At 44.5% G+C, this 17,924-nt stretch overlaps 2 protein-coding genes across 3 annotated transcripts; one reads left to right on the top strand and one right to left on the bottom strand.

The window, feature by feature from the left end:
* Positions 1 to 223: 223 nt before the first annotated feature.
* RFNG (RFNG O-fucosylpeptide 3-beta-N-acetylglucosaminyltransferase) lies at positions 224 to 7,897 on the bottom strand. 2 transcript variants are annotated; one of them, XR_011729967.1, is made up of 8 exons: positions 7,466 to 7,897; positions 6,532 to 6,580; positions 5,905 to 6,007; positions 5,382 to 5,535; positions 4,702 to 4,790; positions 4,471 to 4,616; positions 2,999 to 3,084; positions 224 to 2,780 (listed from the first exon to the last, which is right to left on the bottom strand). XR_011729967.1 is itself a non-coding variant. In XM_071764437.1 (8 exons), the coding sequence occupies exons 1-8, from the start codon at positions 7,895 to 7,897 to the stop codon at positions 2,714 to 2,716; spliced, it is 1,146 nt and encodes a 381-aa protein (XP_071620538.1). In that variant the 3' UTR covers positions 224 to 2,713. The 2 variants fall into 2 exon arrangements, 1 of the variants encoding a protein (XP_071620538.1); XM_071764437.1 differs by having other exon boundaries at positions 4,451 to 4,616.
* Positions 7,898 to 8,137: 240 nt separating this feature from the next.
* GPS1 (G protein pathway suppressor 1) lies at positions 8,138 to 17,684 on the top strand. Its single transcript, XM_071764434.1, has 14 exons — positions 8,138 to 8,271; positions 9,937 to 10,029; positions 10,689 to 10,870; positions 12,073 to 12,237; positions 12,419 to 12,554; positions 12,697 to 12,774; positions 13,352 to 13,412; positions 13,788 to 13,873; positions 14,310 to 14,404; positions 14,654 to 14,759; positions 15,114 to 15,194; positions 15,316 to 15,453; positions 15,699 to 15,833; positions 16,658 to 17,684. Exons 1-14 carry the CDS (start codon positions 8,239 to 8,241, stop codon positions 16,730 to 16,732), a joined length of 1,464 nt encoding a protein of 487 aa, XP_071620535.1. The 5' UTR covers positions 8,138 to 8,238; the 3' UTR covers positions 16,733 to 17,684.
* Positions 17,685 to 17,924: the final 240 nt, after the last annotated feature.

Raw genomic sequence — 17,924 nt, 5'->3', positions numbered from 1 at the left:
GTGCTGAGAAAAGTTTACGATTAACTTACTCATTATTTGTTAATCAGACTCTGCAAGGTTTCTTCTCATGTATCTCACTTCCTCTGCACACCCAAATCATGTAATTCACCTACTTTTTGTACATCTGTCATCAGAACAGCCTGACAAGGAGCTGTAGTCAGATTAGAAGGTTTCAGATCAATTTTTGATCAGAAAGTTAAAAGCAACATGACAAAACACAGCCTTTGGCATATTTAAATATTTATTTTGTAGAATTACTGTATGTATGAGACAGTAGTTTGGTTAAAAAACTGCATCCTGATATATTCATACAGCCTACTGTGCTCTTAACACAAGAAACCTTAAAAGAAATTTAAACAGTGCTGGTTAACATGGTCCTTTTTCAGTTTGTCTACCAGCTTTGAGTGTTCTGGCTTTTGGGCACACCTACCCTTGGGGTGACCAATGATTACTATAGTGTGAAACTTCTACAACTTAGTTTTGCTGCCATCCATATGAAGTGCTGTAATTTTTGAACCGCAGTTTGCCATATAATCACTATCCAGTCCATGCTGTCTGTGATACCTTACAAGAGGCTTCTACTAGTGCAAAAGAAAGAAAAGCTCTGGTAGAGGAGTTCAGAGTAAGTGCTGGAAGACAAAAATCTGAGAAAGAGCTCATGAAGATTCAGTTTTCTGCCACAGGAGGCTGAAAACAAAAGCCTAGTAAGTGCGAGGTTTGTGTGTGGGTGTTGTTTTTTTTTTGTTTTGTTTTTTTTTTAAAGTATTTCTATAGATACCAGGAATCTCCAAAGCCTTTAATGACAAACCACTAAACCATAGGATGGATAAATTCCAGTGAGCAGAAGACCTAAAAAGAGGCAGTACATACTACAACCTACTATTCCATGAGTCCTCCTGTTTTCTGTAATATGCTATCCATGTTACAGGTGTACCTGTTCCAAAACAGCCACCATGCTATCTGGACTTTGATCTGATCCCAACAGCATCCTTATTCCCAACAGCATCCTAAGGTGACATTAAGGTCACCTTAGAAGAAGTGAAGGAAAAAAAGTTTAAGAATGAACTGCAGACCTGTAGCAAGTATCAGTCAGCTTGTTTGCTCCTCAGTGGAATTAACTCAAATCATGCTGAGAAGACAATGTACCCAGGTAAATACTGAAATGTTTGTGCTTAAAGAACTGCATGGAACTGCATTTCAGGGAGGTATACACCTCTGCTAAGTTTCACACTTGAATACACTGCAGGTGTTTACCTAAATTATACCACTTTTCAAACAGCAGGAAGTAGCTGAAGGTCCACAGTACAGCTCAGCACAGTTGTTTAGAAATCTGAAACTTTTGCTAGGTCCACATTCTAGCTGTTAATCATAGTCCCAGGTTATACAATGTCATTCTATTGATTCTGCCCTTAATTCAGCCTCAGACTCAAGCACTAAACCAGCAAGTATTTTCTGAAGAGTTTGTGAAAGTAAACAGTGGTTTGCGAAGCCGTTTTTTTATGCTGTTCTTGACGACAGGTAGTGATTGCACATGGCCAACGGAGCCCCACTTCTTCCACTTTCAAAACTAAGCTTACTTTATTCAAAAAGCAGCAGCAGTTGATCCTGCCACAGTACTGAACTTCTGCCTTTGTATGAGTGTGCAGTCTCCTTTTAGTGATTGTATGAACTTTCTAATGAAACACTATGCAGTTGAAATAAACACTGATCTCAATTTCACAGCAATCAGAGAGTATCTGAAGAAACTGAAGTGGAGTAAGCACAGTCATCCAATTAAAGGTCCTCATATGATACCATAAAAAACTTCCTCAGGGCATTACAGCTATCTAGCATTCCTCCTCCCTCACCAACAACACAAAATACAACACATAAACAGGGTGTGTTTCACCAGCCAATGAGCATACTCTGGGCAAGGCAGACACTGTTACCACCTAGTTTGGAAAATATTCTTCAGTATCAAATATCAAGGGAACAGTCTCAGACCTGGCAGACCACCATAATGATGAACTGCAATTTATCTGGTTAAGAGAGACAAGTCTGACAATCACCTCCACGGGAGGTACACATGGACTGAGAATGTACACTGTGAGCAACTCCTTTTCAGTCCTGAGTAAGCTCACCCTTGCCCAGGGTTTTTCCATGACAAAGGCTTTCAGCCTTGTTTACCCTAGTGATTCCAGGATTTCTGGTGTGCATGAACAGACACTGTACCAAGCCCACAGGTGGAATTTTAATCTGGCAGGCCACAGAAGCTCTTAAATAATTCTGTTCCCAAGAAAGACAAGTTAAAACTTCCCCTCTCTTGTCACCATGGGGGCTACAGTCTGCTAAAGCACTCCAGCTTTAAGACAGTGGCTTCTAAAAGCCCCTAACAGAAGAAAGAATGCTACCATTCCACACCCATTTGCCTAGGATGTGTCCAAGCACAGATTCATATGACATCACACAGACAAGTAAAGCGACTCATACACATGTGACTGTAGTCATCATACAAAGAGCCACTGGACAGAAGAACAAGGATTCTTCTTGGAATATCCCAGGCTGCAGCTGAACAAATCACACCTTCTTGCCTTTGTAAACAAGTCTGTCTAGCTCCTTTGTACCTCCTCTGGCTGTCTCTCAGAACAAAAAAAAACCACAACCAAAGCAGTCAACCACAACTCCTGTCTTACACAAACTGGGAATGATGCAGGCATCAATGACTGGTCAAGAATTATGATGTCTTCTTAGTAGGGCACCAAATAGTGTCAGGATAGAGCAGACAATGGACAGATTTAAATCTACAAAGAAAAAAAATTAGATTGTAATTCTCCATGCAAAGAATGTACTAGCACTGAATATGCAACTATCCAATAGAGCAGAGAGGGAGGTTCTACCTGCCCATGGCACAGCAACAAGAGCTGACATGAGGAAACAACCCTATTCATGGGTTTGATCATGCTACACTTGATAAACACGTGCAAGGTAAGGAGGTCTTGTTTTGGAAGTGGACACTCACCTTGTTGGATCCTGCTGAAGGCCAAACACTCCTCCCACACCCACAACATTCTGTTTGTTCTCAGGGTCCCCATAACTTAGGGTTACCTGTAAAAGCAAATAAATATTTAAAAAACTGTAACACTAATGCAAAAAACAGTGGAGATAATACAAATATTAATGAGCTACAAAGAGATACTCCAGTGATCCTTGTCTGATCTGAAAGATGCATTACAAAAAAGCAGTGGGTAGTTTTGACACAAGCAATATTGGTATGGAATGGTAGCTAAGAAACGGACCACTGCTCATCTAAAGGCAGTGTGGGAAAATAAACAAAGGAGCTGAGTTGCATTGCCATGAAGGACAAGATGAGTTAGAACTATAAGCTTTATAAAGGCATTAATCCAGCTAATTCACCAGCTGCACCTTCACCAAATAACATGTTCAACCTCACCAGGCATTGCCTGAAGTCTGCAATAGTGGTGTCTTAGCACACAGGGAATATAGAAAAAATTGGATGTTAAATGGTATGCAAAGGACTGCTGTGTGCCAAACCTGGCAAAAAAATTTAGATCTCTGGAAAGCAAGTCCAGTGTTATTCTTCCACATAAGCACTGTTTCAGTGAATGTTCAGGTGCCAGATAAAAGAAGACATTTTCTTTTTAATCTTATATTTCCTGGATTTTGGGTTAGCTGTTACAGTCTCAGGGAAGCAATGATCACCAATGAAAGGCTGTATTCAGCCTTCAGTTAAATTCACCAACATGGAGATTACATCACACTGGAATTTGGCCCCAAGCACACATTTCCGCTACCCAATACAATTGCCAGGAAAATGTAACAAAGTAGTACAAAGGGGCAAAACCACACAGTGTTTTCATGGTGCCTAAGAGGCAGACAAAGGTTCTGGATAGCCTTAGAGCTCCATCTGCTGCCCACGAGTTAAAAAGGTATTCCAGCAATTAAAATACTTGATTTTTCCTAAGAAACATTTATTAAGTTTCCTGAAATTCAGACAAGTTATTCTTAAAAATGATCAAACAATTTCTTATGTCTTAGCTATTGAAGAGGTACTTGTTATAGCAGTGACACCGGCCTTTTGGAACAGTGTGAATTAAGACTGAGACTTCGTTATGCGAAGGCGGAAGTATTTTCTTAAATAGCAGGTGAACGAAAACGTTGCCTCCTTCTACGCTTGCTGCTGCTGTGACTCACAGAAAGTCAGGGTTTAGGATACAGGGAACACCATATATAGGCTTAAAGTAGAAGAATTTCCCCACAGAGGGGACAGCTAGAACCTAATTGGCTAGGGTGAAAGTATGCTTTTTGCTTAAATGAAGGAATTGGACAGGACACACCTCCGAGAAAGGTGTAGACATCCATCTTTCCTGATGAGTGCTTAACTTACAGAGCATATTCTTTCTGATCATACTGAGGTATCATCACAAGAACAGAACAAGGGTCTTAGCCCTACCTGCTGCAACACAGACTCGCCTTGTAGTCTCTGCAGGTTTTCCAGATGGGAATGGAACAATGGGCTGTGCAGCAGCTTTACCTCCAGCAGCCCTTCAATGATGTAGCCAATAGTGCAATCATCAGGAAGACGCACTCTTTCTGCAGTGCTGATGAAATTACCTAGGCTGTGAGACAGAGCATAGGAAAGAAAATACGCTTTAAAGCCTACCAAGCACATACTGATGGAGCTGGGCTAAGAACAGTGTTTACCTGGCCCAGGGACTCATCTTCAGGGCAAGACCTCTGCTAATACAGAACCCTGCTCCACCTGTGGCAAACCAGAATTTCACGGTTGTCTTCTGAAGAGCAACAAGAAAAAGTAGTTACTGATCATCAGCTTTTTCCACTTGGCTGTGCAGGAAAGGGAACTTGAGGTTCCACTGGATATCACATACTGTACTTGAGTCAGAACAAGCCATTATCTACTTTAGGCTGCTGAAAGCCCTGCTAGCTGTTCTCTCAAAGGAAGAGAGTGTTCTCTCTCCACCCTGGAGCCCACAGCAGGTGAACCATCAAGTTAGTGCAACTGAGGTACCACATGCAAGATGGGAACTACAGGCTAGCTCTGGCCCAATTCTACCTGTCCCCTGGTCATTCTGGCCAAGGATGGGGAAGCTCTGCTCACCTCAGTGTGAGGGAGATCACCAATATACATAACGAACAAAGGAAGAGAAACAGACACCCATCCAGGAGAAAAACTTTTTTACATATGCATATGAGGTCAGATCAAAGGTTCATTTAATCAAGCACCCTGTCTCTGAAAATGATCAGTGCCAGGTTGATTGCTTGCAGATTAAATCACTTGTTTTTATGGAGAAATCCTACAAACTCTCAAGGTTTTAAAAGCTTAGGTCACGATGCTTTTCAGACTAACTGCAAAGCTTGCTTACTGATCCATCACTTTGAACATGGTCAGCTGCTTCAATGGGATGATCCAGACTCGGTCGCCCCACGTAGACATCCTGGCTGTGCGAGAAGGCAGATAAGAGGCGCAGGAGAGTCCGGGGGTTCACATAGTTGTCATCATCCACATGGCAAAACCATCTTTCAACAGAAAGAAAGGACATTACTCCAGAACATTGACAAAGAAATGAAGTACAGGTTCACAGCCAAGTTCTGCTTGGCACAGAAAGCATTTCCCACTGTCCTGAATTTGGAAGCTGAGAATACCCACAGATCCTAATTCTGGAAAGGGGCTGAAATTATGAACCCCCTGTAGATTTTCATCCTTTTCACCTTCTAGATGATTCTTGTTTATACACCACTTCATGCTGTGCTCCCTTCCCTGTACTCATGGCCACATTTTAGCTAATAATACTGCATTACTTACTGGAGCAGAGAAGGTTACTCATATTTCCTGTGGACATTGAACTGGAAGTTACAAAGTACATCAGAACAATGTGTTTCACCTACTTTTGCCCAGATTCTAGGAATTTATCATATTCCACAGACATCTTGCAACAGAGAGCTTGTCGGGTATGGACAGCAGAACAGTTGGTGTTGATCATATGATCCCCTAGAAAAATAAAGATCAGGCCTTTCAAGTTTGAGAACCATGTGTAGTAAAACAAACAAACAAAAAACTACAAAAGAAGTGCAGCTTTGGCACTGGTGCTGCCTGTCTGAAGTGCATGTGGTGCACACATGGTGAGCAAGCAGTGAACTGCAGGACAGACAGGGCTCTGGGGCTACGCATATGGCATGCAAGCTGTAGCACATAGGAACATGTGAATACCAGGTACATAAATATTGTGGTGAGACTGTACATGAAGGAAATAACCAATTTAACCTTGGATCAGGTAGTCTGGAGCTTACTAATGGGATGGAAGTGGGTGCAAAGTTGAACCCAGTATTCAGGAAGTTCCAGGCATCCTGCCTGGTGGTAAGTAGGAACCACACATTCCATGAAAGGAGAAGTTTTCTCCCTTTTCTCCATCTTTTTTTTTCCCCAATTGCTTGTGGAGCATGAAATAAGGATTTCTTGGGAAAGCAGGGCAGAAACAAAACTCAGAGAACATGCAGCTATGCTACATGGCTCACCTGCTTTCAGGCGTAGCTCTTGATCCTCCCAGTCTGTGAATATAAATGTCTGTGAGAGACAAAAATGGGTTGGGAGAAAGGTGTGTCCACATTTCAGCAACTAATTTCAGTTTTGCTCAATTGCAGTCAGAATTCTAAATGTTTTGGCAGTTTATTTCAGAGTAGCCATAGGGAGCAGGATGGGGAGTAGCAGTGATGGAGAGAACCCCAGCAACTTCACCCCTTGCCTTATTTGATATGTTTTTGCATTGCAAACCAGAAGAGTTTTATTTCAACAAAGCACCCAAGATTCTAGCCTCCTTTCATCTTGCAGTACAGCCAGACAATTTCCTAATATGAATGAATAACTGTCTTTTTTTGGAAGTACCTCTGCAACTTCACACCCTGTTCTCTGGCTAGGATTCATCCACAGACCTTAAGCAAGGTAAAAAGAATGAATAAAAGTCAGGGCAGAAAGTACCAGGTGGTAAACATTGTGTTGTCCCAAACAGCAGACACAATTATGTTAATAAAGAGTCACAGAAAGGTTTGGGTTGGAAGAGACCTTGAAGATCATCTAGTTCCCTCACTCCATACCAAAAAAAAAAGGAAGCCATCCTATATTCTGTGGAAAAACCCAAGTTGCTAAACTACTTAGTCCAAAATATTGGCTTAGAGGCATCAGCACTAGAGAACGTCGTAGTTTCCGGAGTCACAGAAAAGTAAGCATTTTCTGCTCAGACCACCCAACCCAGATTGTGACCAATGAGCTTAATCAACAACCAACCCTTCTGCAGACGGGTTAAGATGAATTATGAAGGTAAGACGACTTTCCGCAGACTTGCACGGAAAGGTGCTTTCAACGCATGCAAGCTAAAAACGGGTGAAAAACTGCAACAGCTGCCGGAAAAACAGCGGGACCGGCTCCTTGCCGCCCGCAGCGAAGTCTCCTCACCTGTCCCCTCGCCCGGGAGATCCAAGTTTGGAGGAGCAAGTCCAGCCGGCTCCTGTGGTACTTCCTCGTAGTCTTCACCGCAATAAAGATGTCCTTCAGCTCCAGGCTCTCGCCGGCCGAGCCCCCGGCCGACCCCAAGCGGCCCTTCCCCACAGGCTGCGGGCTGCTGGCGAGGCCCCCGCCCCGCCCGCCCGCTCCGGCCCCCATCTCGCCGCCCAGCTCCCCACGCCAGCCCGCTCCGGTGCCGGGCACGCCGCTCCCCCCGGGACCGCCTCGCTGTGGCGGGGAGTCGCTGGGCCCAGCGGCGGGCGGGGGGCGTCGGCGGGGCGCGGCAGGAGGCTGCCCCAGGGGGAGCAGCAGCAAGAGGAGGGCGGCGGCGCTGAGGGATAGCAGGAAGCAGGCCTTGCGGAGCCCCAGGCAGGAGCCGCTCATGCTGCAGCCCCGCGGGCCCCCGCCGCGCTGCGCGGCCGCCTCATTGCCCCGCGGGCTGGAGGCAGCTCCGGGCGGGCCGGCGGCGGGAGCCCGAGTAACCCCAGGCCGCGCTGACCGGCAGGAGAGGCCGCCCCGGCCTGGCGAGCGCGGCCGGGCCCCGCGGGCGACGAGAGCCCCGGGCCGTCCGCACCGCCGCCCGGTTGGCGACAGGAGAGGCCAGACAGGCAGCGGCCCCTTTAAGGACTTCACCTGCCGGAGGGGTCTGGCTGTGCCGCGCGACCCGGACGTGGAAGCCGCTCCGGAGAGGGAGGGGTCAGCCGGAAGTGCAGCCGCCGGGGAAGATGCCGCTGCCCGTCCAGGTTTTCAACTTGCAGGTACGGGGCCGCCGGCCGCCTACGCGCCCTCCCGCACCCCCTGCCGGCCTCCCGCCGCGGCCGCGCTCGGCGACCTTCCCGCACGGTGCCCGGCAGCGCAGCGCAGCGCGGCCCAGCGGTGCCGCGGCCCGGCCCAGCCTTGCTGCGGCCTCCGGACTGCGCGGCCTTCACCTGCGGCTCCGCGCCCGCCGCCGCCTCGTGGGAAGGGGAGGGCGATTCGCTCTCGGCCATCCCTGGGCCTTCGCTCGCCCTCCTGCCGGGTCCGTCTGCGTGGCTTCCGCCGCCACTGGCGAGGAGCAGCGCCCAGCCCAACGTCCTCCGGCACTCGCCGCTTCCCAGCCGCTGCCACGCCGCTACAGCCGCTCCTGTGCTTGCTTTTTTGCTGTACAGGTAGTCGGTGGGGCCAGGGCAGTAGGGGAAGATACAGCGAGGAGGCAGATGGAGAACCGAGTCTGTAGTACCGGCGGAAAGCTGCTGGAGCGTAGAGCGTGTCCGTGGCTGAGCCTGGACCGGCAGTCGCCGCTGCGATCACCCTGTCCGGTTCACTGTCTGCTCTTCCTTAGCAGCCGGCAGCTTCTCGGCCAGGGCGCAGCGGTGCCGAAAGTCAGGACGGGCTGAGGGGTAGTGCAGTGTGCAGCTCAGCTTCTTCCTCAGTGAGAGACCTGTATGGCAGCCCCTCCAGCAGCAGATCACGCCTATCCCTCCATATTATTAGGTGTTTCCCATCCCTCTTGGCTCAGAAAGTCTAAGAGTGTGAGCATTATTTATTTGCTTTGTGCGTAGTTTTTAAGTCAGCTTTGTATCTTCTTTGCAAAATAGTTAAAATGTCTGAGTTTGTGTGTTGTAGTGGGACTTCCATCCCACTTGTTTTACTTTTTCTTGTCTGGGAGTAAAGAGAGAAATGCAAAGTACAGCCTACCAGCATAAGCAGGAAACAAAGAATTCTCTCCCCCCCACCAGGAGTCACTATTAGCTCCTGCAGTCCTAATTTCTGAGGAGTCAAAATCTATAACAAAATCTATAAAAATGTGGACATAATTTGCTGTTGGAGGCATGGCAGTTGGCAGCTGTTGCAGAAGAGCTCAGCTGATGGTGAATTTTTGCAGTGCAGATACAGTTTCTCCCAGTATTTGCTAGAAACTGTGGAATTGCCATTCTGCATTCTGTTCTTCACTTAATGACTTTAAACTAGTGTAGCAGTTGTTACCTTTTTGTATTGCCTCCAAAAAATAATACCTTTAAGCTTAAAAGCAGCTTTGAAAAATTCTGGTGAGCTATTTTGACTTTCAGAGCTTCTTGATCTGGATGTTAATGCCTGGCCTTGCTCAAGGATGAGAAATTGAATGTCATTCAGAATTTAGTGTGCATGTGTAGAATCAGAGTTGTTGACCCTTCCACTTGAAGGGCTCACAAGCCAGGGTATGCTTGATAATCTACCAAACAAAATAAAACACTGGAAATGCTGAGCCTTAGTCCTGCTTGGGTCAGACAGGGCATTGTGCTGAGTAGTGGCATTGCTAGAGAAAAATCCTAAACATGTCTAAAGGCTGAGGGATGTTTCTTCACTTTTAAAATTTAATGTGTATTTAAGCAAGTTCTTAATGGATTGAATCACACAGTTATTTCCTGTAGGAAGCTGCTTTTGACCTAATTCTGCTGTTTCAGGGTGGAGTAGAGCCCATGCAGATTGACGTAGATCCACAGGAAGATCAGCAAAATGCACCTGACATCAACTACGTGGTGGAGAACCCCACTCTGGTATGTGCTGGCTAAAGGCCTGGTGGGTTACATTTCTTGCTTAAGGCTTTTGAAAAACTTCCTCATTTTACTCCTCATCAAACTGTTATAGATTAATAGATTGTCCTCAAAGAAAGGGGTGGGGTGATCACATCAGTAATCTTTTCCCTAGCTCTGTGTCATGTCTTGGCTCCAGTGCACCTGCTGAGTGCTGTTTTGTGGTGCCTGCTGCCTGTGTGACACAGTTTCCATTCTGAAACAGCTTAGTACAGCTGTGATTACTTACAGAGACACCATTCCTGTATTTTGAGGCTTGTTCTTTCAGGAGCAAGGCTCAGGTACTTTAAGTGTATAATTAGGATAGAATCCTTTTACTGTTTGATCCTGGCTAAAGCCCACAAAGTTTGAGGTTATTAACAGGTGCTGTACCTGTTGCTTAAAGTGGGTGAGCTGATTACCCTCAAGTGCAGCATTGTGACTGAAAGGAGGCAGACTGAGGTGCTGCCTGTTCCTGTGGAAAATCACTAACATTTGAAGAAGCAGAAATGGAATAGTCTTGCTTGGTTTTTTATTTGTCTGAGTCATGTTGCCCCTCATGAAGGCTTCAGGTCTGTAGGGATGCCTGTGCAGTGCGAGGCCTGGTTTGGTTGGTGCTGTCTGAGGTCAGGTTCTGTCCACAGGATTTGGAGCAGTACGCTTCCAGCTACAGCGGTCTGATGCGGATCGAGCGGCTGCAGTTCATTGCTGATCACTGCCCACAGCTGCGGGTGGAAGCTCTCAAGATGGCTCTGTCGTTTGTCCAGAGGACTTTCAATGTTGATGTGTATGAAGAAATCCACAGGAAGCTGTCAGAGGCCACCAGGTACTAAGAGAGAGATCGTGGGAATGCAGAGAGCTTTTGTGTCTGAGTGGGTACTGATGTGCCACAGGGGAGACTTTGCATGTCAGACTAACATGTCCCTTGTGCAAACTGCCTTTGCCCCTGGAGTTTGGCAGCAGTGGAATGTGTGCATTCAGGCTGGAGATCTCATGCTTTCTTAAAAGATTTAAAGCAGCAAGACTACCTCATTCTGAAGTCTTGGCGTTTTAAAAGGCTACAGGTCAATATTGAGGAGAGTTTAGTCCTTGCAGCTGCTTCAAGTATTAATGAACACAGTTGTTGTCTCTTCTTAGGTAAATTATGAAGATGAAGCCTCTTGTAGATGCTCTTGTGGTCATTAATTAAAAGCTTTTCCAACTGTTCACCTTGTTTTGCGTTTTTTTCCTTTTTTCTGTTTTTTCCCCTAACAACAGGTTTGCTGTTAAGTGTAGCTTTTGGTACTTCATTTATCCATCTACATTCTCTGTCTTTGCATTATTTTTGTTTCTGTGCGTATTTCTTGATTTCTTGTCTCTTTTGCCCTGGGAATCTTTACTTTGTATGTGTGGCAGTATGTTCATTGCTTTCTTATATGTCAAAAGGTTGGCTAAAAAAACAAACAAACAGAAAACAAAAAAGAAACGAGCAACCCAAAGCCTCAAAATGTGGTTTTCTGTTTAAAGTACTGAAAATTGAGTTGAGTACAACTAGATGTGTTGATCTGAGCTGAATGGAAAAAAGAATTTTGATGGTATGTGTGCAGTGTAGCTTTGCTATTAAGTCCTTGCAATATAGCTGGGGAGAGAACTTGTAAAAGGTGCAGCCTGTGTCCCTCAGAGGTGTTTGATTGGCTTCAGTGACTCTTTAGAGTCATTAAATGTTTTACAGACTGTAATAATTCGTTGCAGCATTGTTGCTAGCTTGCTTTCAATTGATTTATAGAGCAGATCTCTAAAATTAGCAGTTACTTGCTCACTAATAGAATACCTGCAAAAGATCATTAGGATAATTCTGTGTTGCTTGTCTTAGTGTTTTCACTGGAAATCTTAGCAGTCTTCTTCTTTTTTCCCCACCATCCTTGCTTTCTCTTTGGTCTGTTTTGTGCATGCAGTACTGTTTGTTAGTGTAGCAGTGCCAGGTACTTGGCAGACCTCTGTTTTGAAAAGTTTGCAGCATAATAGCTCCATTCAACTCTTTCATTTCAGAGAACTGCAGAACACACCTGATGCTGTCCCTGACAGTGGACTTGAACCCCCTCCTCTTGACACATCTTGGGTTGAAGCCACACGCAAAAAAGCTCTTCTTAAACTGGAGAAACTCGACACAGATCTGAAAAATTACAAAGGGAACTCCATCAAGGAGAGTATCAGGTGAGATGCAGAAGGCTTTGCTGGAGCACGGAAGGGCATTTTGCTCCTCCAGGCACCTAACACAGGATGTCAACTGCATTCAGTGCCGTAGGTCAGTGTGTTGAGTTACTTGTTTGGAACAAACTGACTGCATCTCTTTCTGAGCATGCAGCTCATTGGCAATTTAATTCCTGTGCTCCAGGAGAGGCCATGATGACTTAGGTGATCATTACCTTGACTGTGGCGATCTCAGCAACGCTCTCAAGTGTTACTCGCGAGCCCGTGATTACTGCACCAGTGCTAAACATGTTATCAACATGTGCCTCAATGTCATCAAGGTAGGGAGGTCTTCAGGAAATGGCACTTGGTGTCTTTCTGATACCTGCTGTGAAGTACTCTTGGTTACACCTCTTGTGTCTGCAAGTGACAGTGCCTATCTAAGTAACTCCATTTATCCATGCCTATTCTGGCTCTCTACAGGTCAGTGTCTATCTCCAGAATTGGTCTCATGTTCTGAGCTATGTAAGCAAGGCTGAGTCTACACCAGAAATTGCAGAAGTAAGATCCAGCTTTTTACATCGCATGAGTTTTCTCTGTTTTCTTTGTTTTCTCTGTTCAAAATTTGTAAAATTATTTCTTCCTTTCCTCTTTTATGAACTCCTCCTTACAAGACTCCCTTCATCGTACAGTCTGTTCTTTCTCCTAATCCAGCCTCCCTGGCTGCTACATATTTTTGAGATTCATTGTTTGTTCTCCCATGATATCACAGAATTAGCCAGGTTGGAAAGGACCTCTGAGATCATCAAGTCCAACCCTTAATCCACTACCACTGTGTTTACTAGACCATGGCAATGAGTGCCACATCCACTCTCTTTAAAAATGTCCAGGGATGGACAATCCACCACCTCCCTTGGTAGCCCATGCCAATGTATGTGTGTGGGGAAACCTGACTCATAGTAAAAGCAGAGAGACTTTCCATCCTCCGTTTTTGCTGTGTTTCCCAAGCCAAGTAAGATGAAGTTACCTTGCTGTTAAGATTTGCAGGTTAATTATTAGGATGAAATAACCCAAGGACAGTTGTAATTTAAATGGTTTTTGTGCTGCTTGCTCACTACTTATTTTTTTTATCCTTTAGCAAAGAGGGGAAAGAGACAGCCAGACACAAGCAATTCTCACCAAGCTGAAATGTGCGGCAGGTGAGTGAATCCTTCAGCTTCCTGTCTTTCTGCCAGTTAGCTGTCCATGGGACTCTTTGGCAACAGTTTGTGCCTGGTTTATTTTTTCTCTCAGATTTGACAGGCTTTGTATTTTCTCAGCAGAATTGCAAAATTTAATAAAGTTGATGAGATGGAACTGCTGACTTGCTTTTGCCATTTCTTCCTTCTCCCTAAGTTTCTTCAGAGAGGATGACAATGTGAGTCAATGGAGTGCAAGGGATGTTAGATACTGTCTGAGGGTCTCATATAACTTCAGCAGTGAAGGCACTAGCCTGTCCCACGCCCCGGTTTGCCATTTTTTCACCCTATTGGTATGCTATCATAAACAAAGCACTAACTTTTTCTGGTTCCTAGGCTTGGCTGAACTAGCTGCTCGGAAGTACAAACAGGCAGCAAAGTGCTTCTTGTTGGCATCATTTGATCACTGTGATTTCCCTGAGGTGAGGACCAAGAGGGAGCTGTGTGCAGTTCTTGGAGGGGATGTAATTCTCTTAAGTGTTAGGTTGTAAAATTCAGATACTCTTCTATTGCTGTATAGTTTGTAGTTTGATGGTGCTGTGAACTGTGTTTTAAAAAAGGTCTTTGTTCTTGGGTTCTCTAAATTGTCTACTCTAGATCACATAGGAGTTACCTGTGGGATTTAGGAATCTGTTTAGCTCAGCCAAAAGACTAGCTGTTGGATTGGTTTCTGCTCTCTTAGCAGTGGCCAGTCACTCCTTAGGCTCTGGGTGGATATCTCGGAGCATGCTGAGTGCTTCCGCTGCATTTCACAAGGACAAATCTTGTTTCTGTGTGAAGGAAAGGCCTGTGGTTGAATACTTAATTTCAGCCTTCAACCTTTTTAGCAGTCAGTGACAGCTCTCTCTCTCTCTCTAGTTGTTATCTCCAAGCAATGTGGCTGTGTATGGTGGTCTCTGTGCCCTTGCTACCTTTGACCGTCAGGAACTGCAACGAAATGTTATCTCCAGCAGGTAAATGATGACTTGAGAGGAGTTTGTATGTACCAGGTGTCTTTTGGCATCGCATCTCTCTGTGTTCCAGGCTCCCAGCCCCACTAAAAATGGTCTGTGTGGTTTGTTAGAGAGTAATTTCTTAGAATCTTCAGATGGTAGTTTGTAACCTTGAGACAGAGTCTGTAACCTTGCAACTTGGAGTAATGGAGTTTTGGGGTATTTAATTGGTGGGTTCCAACATCTGGTCACTGCTGTCTTTATCTATAGCTCCTTCAAATTGTTTTTGGAGCTGGAGCCACAGGTTCGTGACATCATCTTCAAGTTCTATGAATCTAAGTATGCTTCGTGCCTGAAGATGCTGGATGAAATGAAGGTGAGTTGCAGGGGAGCAGTGCAGAGCTGACCCTAAATGTTCCTTTTGCCTTTCCTTTCATGAGAAGCAGTGACTATTAAAAGTAGCTACTAAGAGTGCTCAGCTCTTCTGTGTCTTCTGTCTCATGGCGTAGTGAATGGAAATTAGTAGCAGTTTGGCTGAAGAGAGTGAGGAGAAATTCTGATAATTTAAAAAAATATTGCTAGTTCATTTTATTAATTGTTTTATGATATTGTCGTGCAGTAGTGTAATATCCTTAAAGTTTAAGTATGTATATGTATGTATTTCAGAACATAGGAATAATAGGATTTTCCAGGCTTCATCTCAGCCCCTGATGTGTTCTTTTTTGCACAGGACAACCTGCTGCTGGATATGTACCTTGCACCTCATGTCAGGACACTTTATACCCAGATTCGAAATCGTGCCCTTATCCAGGTAATCGTCCCTGTAGTCCTGAGAGGAGGATGAACAGTGAAATAGGCCATGTCTTTGTAATTGCCTTTCATGGGTTTTTTCAGAGAGTACACTTGGCAACTGAATGTTTTCTTCTTCCTAGTACTTCAGCCCCTATGTGTCAGCCGATATGCGCAAGATGGCCACTGCTTTTAATACCACAGTGGCTGCTCTGGAAGATGAACTTACTCAGCTGATCCTGGAGGGACTGATTAATGCCAGAATAGACTCGCACAGCAAGGTGAGTGCACCTGAGCCACAGGTGTAGACCAAACATCTGTGCTAATGTCAGAAATGCTCCATTCCTGGGACACTTTAAAGCTGCATTCATCTGTTGTGAGTCTTGGGTTCGGTGGGCCTGATCTGTGTGTGAACTCAGACCCCACAATACCTCAGCTTTGCTTCCTTGTGCAGAAGGTACTTGCTCCCTTGTGCTGTGGGAACCCTGTCATAGCCCCTGTGTACAGTTCTCTGTATTTGTTACAGATTCTTTATGCCCGAGATGTAGATCAGCGCAGCACAACTTTTGAGAAGTCTTTACTAATGGGCAAAGAGTTTCAACGCCGTGCCAAAGCAATGATCCTGAGAGCTGCAGTCCTGCGCAACCAGATACATGTCAAGGTGTGGGCAAGTTAAATGTGGACTTTGAGACAGTGTTAAGATTTTTTTAACTGAAACTAAAAATCGGTGAATTGAAAATTCTGAAGGAGAATGGATTTATAGTGTTTATGACTGGACAAATTCTTACAGTAGTAAATACTAAATATATGAAGAACAAGCATTTCTAGCCAATACATTGACTTGCTTGTACAACACAGAATGTCTTTTGAAGTTTACATGCTTGGGTTGATACTAAAATTCATTCTGACTAATTCTTGTTACACATATCTTTTATTAAAACAACCATTGGTTTGAAATATTTTTTAAGTAGCTGAAGTAAAAAATGTATGAACTGCTGCTCAGAGTATTCCTTCCAGGATGGAATTCCAAAAGAATGCCTGTAGGGAGGCTAGGCCATCTGCCACAGAACATGCTAAATTCCATAGTTTATTAATCACAGTGATAACCAAATGTTAGATAGAATTCAACTTCTAAGAATTCAACTAAGTAGTCAACTTTTACACAGGCCAAGAGCACCTTGTGTATAGTCAAAGGTTGGACTGGATGATCTTGAAGGTCTGTTCCAACCAAAGACATTCTCTGATTCTCTGTAGTAAATAAGAGTGGCCTAAAATTTCTGGTCTGACTTTTTTTAGGAACAGGTCTTATGAACTGTAACTAAAGAATCTGTGAACACAAAGCTGTTGCAAAGCCATCATTATTTATGCATTGAGGGTATGCCCTCCCTCTTCTTTTATCCTGCTGTGCTTCATTTTGTCTCTCAGGAAGCACTCTGCAGGATATTTACACAGCACTAACTAGGATGTGTTTTGGTCTTGTTGCAGTCTCCTCCGAGAGAAGGTAGCCAAGGGGAACTTACTCCAGCAAACAGCCAGTCCAGGATGACCGCCAACATGTGAAAAACTTCGTGCACTACCAAAAGAAATGATCCCTCCATGACCATACCCAGTGTCTTGCCCACTAACTGCTGAGCTTCACAAATTGTCCCTGTCTCCCTCACTTCTTGATCAGATTGAGGGTGTCAGGGCTGATGGTGGATAATATGAATATACAAGTAACTTAAATTCTTGAAAAGAAATCTTTCTAAAAACACCATCCCTGCAATGGGTCATCATTTCAGTTTTGGTAGAACAACTTGCTCCATACTCTTTCTTCTACCACTCCATAAAGAGCTGTCAGTTATTCATACAGATGCTGATTTGAGAATTTTTCAGCTGCTATTAGTTTTGTTTCAAAGATGCAAAAATAGTTAGTGTTAAGTTGAATGGACAAGCATAATCTAAGATGAACTTTGCGGGCCTGAAAGTACTGCCTTGATTCTGAAGCAATGCTGAGGTTTCTGTTTATTCCAGATAAACTTACAAGTGCATTGCTCTCAAGTAGGGAGCTAGAATTTTGATGGGAGAAGAGATTTCCTTTGAGAAACTCTTAATGATTTTTCACCTACACCTGAAAACATGGCACCACTTCTGTGCATTCAGTAACAGGCCTTTATTTTAGGGTGTTATGTTTACCTGGATCCAGGTTCTTTCTGTCTGGTCTCTGTTTTCAAAGACCTGTTTCCTGATGTGTTTCCCACTTGTGCATGACCTGGATTTGGGGTCCAGTGTTATCATAGCAGTAAATCTCTACTTCATGCAAATATTGCTGCTTGTCCAGTCTTAATGCCATAGTGTGTGATGGTTTCCCAACATGTGCAACACTTGCTTCTGGTAGCATGGATAAATGCCATAAAATACCACTCAAGTCCCGTGGAAGAGCTGGAAGCAGCCACTCTTTAAGTACCTGCTCTCCAGGTGTGTTTATTCTGCTTTTCCTTTTATAAAGGGATTAAAGGTGGCAGCCGAGGTGTGCGTGTGTGTGTGTTCTGTGTTAATGAAAGGAGATATACACTGAATTTTCTGATATCACTGCAGCCTTGCATTCATATAATCCATAAGGCAAGCTAAGAATTTGGGTCCAGCCCTGACTGGTCTGGCAACTGACTACAGATGTTCCCATTAATGTGTTAATGCTATTTTTGGTTGGTTGATTTTTTTTTTTTTTGGTGTTTTTTTGGGTTTTTTTTTGGTGTTTTTTTGGTTTGTTTTT

Source organism: Heliangelus exortis, chromosome 20 (assembly GCF_036169615.1).
Source record: "Heliangelus exortis chromosome 20, bHelExo1.hap1, whole genome shotgun sequence".
Lineage (NCBI taxonomy): Eukaryota > Metazoa > Chordata > Aves > Apodiformes > Trochilidae > Heliangelus > Heliangelus exortis.
Note: the sequence above shows the minus strand (reverse complement) of the source record. Positions and strands in the feature narration are given on the sequence as shown.

What these genes read in the sequence shown, in the direction of transcription:
- RFNG (XM_071764437.1), bottom strand. Translation starts at nt 7,897, where the DNA reads ATGAGCGGCTCCTGCCTGGGGCTCCGCAAGGCCTGCTTCCTGCTATCC. An exon ending in AAGATGAGTCCCTGGGCCAG is followed by an intron (nt 4,617 to 4,701) that starts GTAAACACTGTT and finishes TCTGTCTCACAG; the next exon opens with CCTAGGTAATTTCATCAGCA. An exon ending in CTTCAGCAGGATCCAACAAG is followed by an intron (nt 2,781 to 2,998) that starts GTGAGTGTCCAC and finishes TTTTCTTTGTAG; the next exon opens with ATTTAAATCTGTCCATTGTC.
- GPS1 (XM_071764434.1), top strand. Translation starts at nt 8,239, where the DNA reads ATGCCGCTGCCCGTCCAGGTTTTCAACTTGCAG. An exon ending in CTACACCAGAAATTGCAGAA is followed by an intron (nt 12,775 to 13,351) that starts GTAAGATCCAGC and finishes TTTATCCTTTAG; the next exon opens with CAAAGAGGGGAAAGAGACAG. An exon ending in CGAAATGTTATCTCCAGCAG is followed by an intron (nt 14,405 to 14,653) that starts GTAAATGATGAC and finishes CTTTATCTATAG; the next exon opens with CTCCTTCAAATTGTTTTTGG.